Source organism: Camelina sativa, chromosome 13 (genome assembly GCF_000633955.1).
Source record: "Camelina sativa cultivar DH55 chromosome 13, Cs, whole genome shotgun sequence".
Classification (NCBI taxonomy): Eukaryota; Viridiplantae; Streptophyta; class Magnoliopsida; order Brassicales; family Brassicaceae; genus Camelina; species Camelina sativa.
Genome location: NC_025697.1, coordinates 176,203 through 183,365, shown reverse-complemented (window position 1 = coordinate 183,365; position 7,163 = coordinate 176,203). Strand labels below are relative to the sequence as shown.

The 7,163-nt window shown below is 38.0% G+C and overlaps 2 protein-coding genes across 4 annotated transcripts in view; both read left to right on the top strand.

Moving 5' to 3' along the window:
• LOC104734152 (thylakoid ADP,ATP carrier protein, chloroplastic) overlaps positions 1-1,906 on the top strand; it is a 3,118-nt gene extending 1,212 nt beyond the window's left edge. Inside the window, exons 2-10 of the mRNA XM_010453676.2 lie at positions 195-251; positions 342-404; positions 497-553; positions 646-729; positions 807-875; positions 958-1,070; positions 1,141-1,310; positions 1,414-1,492; positions 1,583-1,906. Coding sequence (XP_010451978.1) covers positions 195-251; positions 342-404; positions 497-553; positions 646-729; positions 807-875; positions 958-1,070; positions 1,141-1,310; positions 1,414-1,492; positions 1,583-1,706 — 816 coding nt within the window. The 3' untranslated portion in view covers positions 1,707-1,906. The remainder of the gene's footprint in view (positions 1-194; positions 252-341; positions 405-496; positions 554-645; positions 730-806; positions 876-957; positions 1,071-1,140; positions 1,311-1,413; positions 1,493-1,582) is intronic.
• On the top strand, positions 2,032-7,132 carry LOC104734151 (protein root UVB sensitive 5-like). 3 transcript variants are annotated; one of them, XM_010453675.2, is made up of 15 exons: positions 2,032-2,334; positions 2,462-2,510; positions 2,615-2,781; positions 2,923-3,023; positions 3,156-3,226; positions 3,313-3,359; positions 3,440-3,518; positions 3,613-3,685; positions 3,790-3,879; positions 3,981-4,040; positions 4,156-4,269; positions 4,364-4,424; positions 4,496-4,614; positions 4,750-4,842; positions 5,415-7,132. In XM_010453675.2, exons 1-15 carry the CDS (start codon positions 2,310-2,312, stop codon positions 5,658-5,660), a joined length of 1,395 nt encoding a protein of 464 aa, XP_010451977.1. In that variant the 5' UTR covers positions 2,032-2,309; the 3' UTR covers positions 5,661-7,132. The 3 variants fall into 3 exon arrangements, with proteins under 3 accessions (XP_010451977.1, XP_010451976.1, XP_010451974.1); XM_010453674.2 differs by having other exon boundaries at positions 2,448-2,510; positions 2,935-3,023; XM_010453672.2 differs by having other exon boundaries at positions 2,448-2,510.

Here is a 7,163-nt window from a genome sequence, read left to right as displayed (position 1 = left end):
AATGGTGGACTTGGTTAGTCGTGAGCACATCAATACGCTATCGTTTTTGCATTAGTTGTTGATGTTACATGTAGGGATGATTTTGATCATGTATTTGAATCTCTCAACTCAAGAAGGTATACCTTGACGGAATGAATCTATGGAGTATGTGTGATTGTGTTCTTTGTTAACAGACTTGTTGATTTAATTTATAGACACACGGTGTTCGAGCTGGGCAACAAAGTGCTAAGAAGGCTATTGGTTTCATTGAGGTATATATATATACTTAATCATGTAATTGTTAAGATGAATTATTTTAAAATCTCTGTTGATTTTGGTTTTGCTTGGAATTGCTACTGCAGGCGATTACTCTTATTGGAAAAGAAGAAGGTCTTAAAGGTTATTGGAAAGGAAATCTACCTCAGGTACCTTCAATTTCTTGGACTCTTATTGAAATATCAAGGTGTGTAAATATAGTATAGTTTGATTGCACATAATCTTAGTCTGAATAATCCAGGTGATAAGGATCGTACCTTATAGCGCAGCCCAGTTGTTTGCATATGAAACATACAAGGTATATAATCTTTCCATATCTAACTTTGGTTGTATAAAAAGTTTTAGAAATACTCTGTTTCCTGAACATTTTTCCCTTTATGTGTTTCTTAGAAACTCTTTAGGGGAAAAGACGGTCAATTGACTGTTCTCGGAAGGCTCGGTGCTGGTGCTTGTGCTGGCATGACGTCTACTCTGGTAACTAACGTTGTTTATAGGCCTGAATGAGTTTGTCTAATCTTAAAATTCCCTTAGAATCTATCTTCTTTATGCAGATTACATACCCTTTAGATGTGCTGAGATTGAGGTTAGCTGTTGAACCTGGTTATCGAACCATGTCCCAGGTATGATCATCGGATCATACACCAACTATATGTTCCAAAAATTCATCAAGATTATAAGGGACATGTCATATCTACTATCTAGGTTGCTTTGAACATGCTGCGGGAGGAAGGACTTGCATCATTCTATAAAGGTCTCGGCCCTTCGCTTTTAAGTATAGCTCCTTACATTGCCATCAACTTCTGCGTCTTTGATCTGTAAGTCTACTAGCAGTAAAACACTACCCCTGGAGATTTACTAGATTGTTAACAAGTTCGATATCTCCAGGGTAAAGAAATCTTTGCCAGAGAAGTATCAACAAAAGACGCAATCATCTTTGTTAACAGCAGTAGTCGCTGCTGCTATGGCAACTGGTACTTGCTATCCATTAGATACCATAAGAAGACAGATGCAATTGAAGGGTACTCCATATAAATCAGTATTAGACGCTTTCTCAGGTAGGAACAAAAATACCATATACTGTGTAGTATATTTTATTCTTCCCTTCCATAACGGTAGTTTCTGGTGACTTACCTTTTTATCCTCAAAACTGTTGTGCAGGTATCGTTGCGCGTGAAGGAGTTATTGGCTTGTACCGTGGCTTCGTTCCCAATGCACTCAAAAGCATGCCAAACAGCAGGTAGTTATAGTTTTGTTACAAAAGCAGCTTTTTTGTTTTCTTCTTGTTTCAGCACTAATAATTTTGGAACTCTCTTTCGTGTTGTTTCAGTATTAAGCTTACTACATTCGACATCGTCAAGAAACTCATTGCAGCGAGTGAGAAGGAGTTCCAAAGAATCGCGGATGACAACCGGAAGAAAGCAAGTCCTAACACAACAGATGAACAAACCTGAAACCGCGATTTTGGATTTCCAGAAGGTCATATTTTCCACAGTAATCATATGACCTTTTTTAGTGTGTGTTTTGTATTTTTGAATGTAATAAGTTGTATTCCTCCTCCTAATTCAAAATGTTCGTCAACTGAATCCTAGAGCTCAAAAGAGTGTATGTTACAGTTTATGGTAAGGTAATAAAATGTCTGTTTGTGTCTGGTTTTGATTAGCTACCATCCAATTTCGACCGGTTTTGATTAGCGTCCATCCAATTTCGACCGGTTTTGATTAGGGTCTAACCAATTTTAACCGGTTTTGATATTACTCGCGTTACTCCTTAAAATTTAAAAACGGCGGCGTTTCGGAAACGGGTCATCTATTTGGCGGTGGTTGCAGACGAAAAAGACGAGGAGATTAGCGGTTCAGAGAGAAGCTGCCGACGACGTGTCTTTTGTATGCTCCTTCACTCCGGCGAACTCAGAAATATCGTTCTCGTAATGTACTGTACTTTGCGATATTCTTTGCCTCTTCAAATCCCCCGAACTCGAACAATGGCGTCCTTTAAGCCGAAACGACGCCGTGTGGAGCACTTGCGGTGCTGTGTTCAGCCTAGTCACCGTGAAGATGACGAAGGGGCCGATGATAGGAGGTGAATGAATCTTATTTATTCAACTTCTTCCTGTTTTGATGGAATGGGACGTTAATTATTCTGCAAATGACGATTTGCTATTGTAATGTTAATGATGCTAACTTGGTTCTTAGTGTTGGAGTTGAAGGACGAGTTTCAATTGTGGTGGAGAGATACGGAAATGGCACTTCAAAAAGGTCAGCTTCAGGTTCTTTGATCTTATCTTGTTGCCCGAGCGAGGATTCCTCTGCTACAAGTCTTTACCTGTTTGAACATACCACTTCTTCTTGTACTTCTGCAGATATTTGCTAGATGATGATGATGATGATGATTCCCCTTTACAAGGCTTTCTCGAGGAGCTTGAAACTAAGCCTTATAACATATCTCAGAGCTCAAATTCCTCAGAAACCAACACGATTTGGCTTCCAGATGTTGTTAAGGACTTTATTTTTCCCACAGGCTTTCCTGGTTGGTACTTTTTAGCTCTTTAAAGTCCATGTATCTTTCAGTCTCTTCCTTGTTTGGGATCTCAGAATGCCAAACTTGTAGAGGTTTTGTAGAATACTATTTATGGGTCAGTGAGTTAATCTCGTAAATCACATTGTCCAGGGTCTGTTTCAGATGATTACTTGGACTACATGCTGTGGCAGTTTCCTACCAATGTTACCGGGTGGATTTGTAATGTATTAGTCACTTCAAGTCTTCTCAAGGCATGTCCAAATATTTCTAGTTTATTGCGTTCTTTTATCCTTGCTACAAACTGCTCAAGGTCTTCTTATGCATGGAAATGTTCTAAAAATGGATGTTTGCAATTTTTAAAAAGATATCATGCAACTATGCAGGCGGTTGGCGTTGGCTCTTTCTCAGGAACTTCTGCTGCCGCTACTGCTGCTGCTTCTGCTGCAGCCATCAGGTTTACTTTGAATGCAAACTTAGTTTGTCTGCTGCTACAGAATTTTGTTTCTATAGTTTTTTCAAACCGATCTGTTGTCTCTTCAGATGGGTGTCCAAGGATGGAATTGGAGCTCTTGGTCGTCTTCTTATTGGTAGGGAAACCATGGGAAGATTAATAAATGTTGATGCAGTTATCTTAGAACCTCTACAGTAAGAAGAGTATGTTTTCCAGGTGGACGTTTTGGTAGCCTTTTTGACGATGATCCCAAGCAATGGCGCATGTATGCAGATTTTATTGGCAGTACTGGAAGGTTTGTTGTAGATGACTAAAAGACTTGGTGATCAATATTTTGGTTAAAACTACGTATAGCATCAAATTGGTTTTTGTTTTGTTTTGTTATGCAGTTTCTTTGATCTGGCTACACAACTATATCCAACCCAGTTCCTACTGCTGGCATCCACGGGAAATCTAGCCAAGGTATTCCTTATTGCAATTCCCTTTTCCTGCCAGCTGAAAATCCTTGATTCATATAGATTATATTAATGACAGAGTGCACATACTTAGTTTATAATTCGAAATAGGCTGTGGCTAGGGGATTGAGAGACCCTTCATTCAGGGTGATTCAGAACCACTTTGCCATCTCAGGGAATCTTGGAGAGGTAGCAGCCAAGGTATGCTTGTCATGTATGTGTAATCAAAACCCAAATACGATAATTGAGTAGTTATGGGCCACTCTATTATCAGAGTCTCTTATTTGTGTACAACGTCTCAGGAAGAAGTGTGGGAAGTTGCGGCTCAGCTAATTGGTCTTGGTATCGGCATTTTGATCATTGTATTTTTTCTATTTTATTGTGTCATTTCCTTTAATCTATTCAATAGAGGTCCAACTGTATCTCGGCTAAATCATTTTCATGGTTTCATATTGTATGCTTATAATCTTGATGCAGGACACGCCAGGCCTTGTAAAATCATTTCCCTTTGTGTCACTTACATGGACGAGCATAAGACTTGTTCATCTCTGGCTACGCTACCAGTCGCTTGCCGTCCTAAGATTTAACACAGTAAGAGTTTTAAAATGTATTTTTTTTACAATCCCCATTCCCAACATGAAAAAACTCAGATAAGTGAAATGATTTTGAATTGAAATATGGCCAGGTAAATCTCAAGCGTGCTCGTATGCTAGTTGAGTCTCACGTTGTACATTCCACTGTACCAGGTAAGAATGTTTCTCCCTTTTTCCAGCTTATATTCAACCTCCAAGTAAGAACCATCTTCTACTATTTACAGGATATGTTGACTGCAACAAGCGAGAAAACATTTTGCTGTGGCAGAGATTCATGAAACCTCGGATCATCTTTGGTGTATCTCTTGAGGAAGTTTCTGGTCTGGAAAATTCTGTTTCTAAGGTAATCTTCTCCCTTCGTTTTACTGCATCCATATGTAATTTTGAGAGAATGATCTTCAGTTTATTTTTTTTTATTTTTTTTTTCGGCTATAATTTAATTGTTAATCCAACTTCTTGGAAACCTTTATTTGTTCAGGTGAAAGCACTCCTTAAGATGTACACAAAGGAGAAATATATTCTTACATTGAATAAGTTGAACACGGATACCGAGATTTATGTATCCTTTAAGGTATGTGTGTGGCCCGATATAAGACTTATCCGCACTTGCATCTATCGACTCAATCATGATTCGTCCTTGCTCTTGCATTGTGGAAAATAAAATCAGATTGAGTCATGATTTAGTTAGCGATTAGTTGATGAGAGTCGTAAGACTCATTCATCTTTCAATAATTGAGCATATCAAGTTAGGAGATAGGACTTAATAGAGATTATAGAGCTGATTTACAGTTTGCTTTCTTAACATTTGAATAAGCCACCGGAGAAGCGTACAAATAACGAGGTAGGGAGTTATTTCTCAAAATTATCGGCTTAACCGAGAGAAGTATGGTTATTCACCTTGTTGAAGAATGGTCTCGGTTATCTTTGGGGCTAGAGTCTGTATTTTAGTCTCTCATAATCTCTGGACCCATCCTTTACGTTTATCATTTCTCACTTTACATAACTTCTTGGTTTCTTTCTGGTATTGCTTTATCTAGTAAAGCATATATCATATATATATATATATATCGTGAGTCTGAGGTCTAAACCATTTTAAGCAATGTTTTTGGGTTTTAGTTGATGGATGTGAAACTAATAATGCAGGTGAATGCCACAAGCAGAGACGTGTTGAGATGTCTTTGGCAAGCATATTGGTTAGAAGAGAACATGAAAGGAAGCTTAAAAGACAAGGATAGTGTGTTCCAGTGGCTGAAGCAAAGCTTGTCGGAGATGGACAACAAGTTTGATGATTTCTTGTTCAAGTTGGATACTGGTGGATGGAATCTACGTGAATCTAACTTGAAGATTCCAAACAAAGTCCTCATCGAGCACGAATCTATCCCTCTCTAACATTAGAGATTCCAAACAAGTTCGATTCTTTCAGACTCATCACGGAATCTCTTGAACAACACTAAGGTAAATAATACCAAATCCTGTCAATTTGAAAATCTATTAATATATTAGGCGTCGATTGTAGGTAATTAGTAGAATATCATTTGTTTGGTACAGCTAATATAGTTAGGATATATCAGGCTGTGTATGGCAACTTGTATTGTTATGACCTGATCCATATAAAATTAGGAGTAAAAGAAAAGAAAGTATAATATCTAATATAAGCTAGTGTGGATAATAAAAGACAAACGGTGAGGTTTAAGGCCAATGATAGTGATTATTATTCCTCCTTTGTTTGTACTTGAGTCGTCACCATTATTGTGCTTGCGTTTATTTTAGAATTTAGAGGTGGCCTTCCGGAATTTAAAAAAACAAAAAGACGACAACAACAATATATAAAGTTGATTTGTATATTTACAAGAGAACCAAAAAATGCGTCTATCAGCTGTTATAATCTAGGGAATAGGGGATATGTATATAATATATTTCACTTGTAACATACTAAAGCAATCTAAAGGTAAATTTGCTATTTTGTGACAAGAGAAAAGTGAATTCGCTTTCGCTTTATTTTGTGTCTTCATTACCGTTGTTTGAATTAGGGGGTGTTTTTGAGTCATGATCGCTATATTAAATTTGGTTTCCGTAATAAATGATATAAGCAATCAATCATGTCACGAACATAAACTATTATTGTTTGATTCTTTTGTTTGCCCCTCATCCATATTTTCATTGATTGCAAAAGCACAGGTAGGTCACACACGTATTCTAAAGAACCCAAATTAAATAGAATAAGAAAAAAACTACATATGGCCTTGGGAGATCCAAGCATGCAAAATAATTTGAGTATTCCATATAAGTCATCGATTTCAGGATTAACCAGGGTCCACTTTAATTTACCGTATGGAAATAGAGAGACACGTACTCCAAAGCTAGTGTTTGGACCTACGGACCGCTCATGAATAGGACACGTGTCGCGATTTCCAGCGGCAGCCAAAACACACGTCGGTCAGATACTTCTAGCACTCTCTCACCACGAAGCTCACTTCCCACACTCACCGCCGCCTATAGCAGCGACACACGTCCTGTCACCGGCGTGTCACCCGTTAGTTTTCGTATTTTATTTTCAATTTCAGTTAAATAATATTATCCAATACTTATTAGGTGGGATCCTGACGGGTGGGCTTTCTGGTAATTACGTTAGTACTTTTCAGAAGCTTTTTTGTTTTTTGTTTTTGTAGTAGTAGTAGTAGTAGGAGAAGTGTTGCCGTTCCTTCTCGAACAAAAGAAAAACATAAAAAGATCTTTAGACGCTCCTCCCCTTTTTTTTGTATATTTTTTATATTACTTACGTGTGCTCTACGCGAATCTCTCTCTCTCTCTCTCTCTCTCTCTCTCCTTCTCTTGTTCCTGTCGCTACCTTGTGGTTGAGTTAGTAAAAAATTATCTCATAACCCCCCCCCC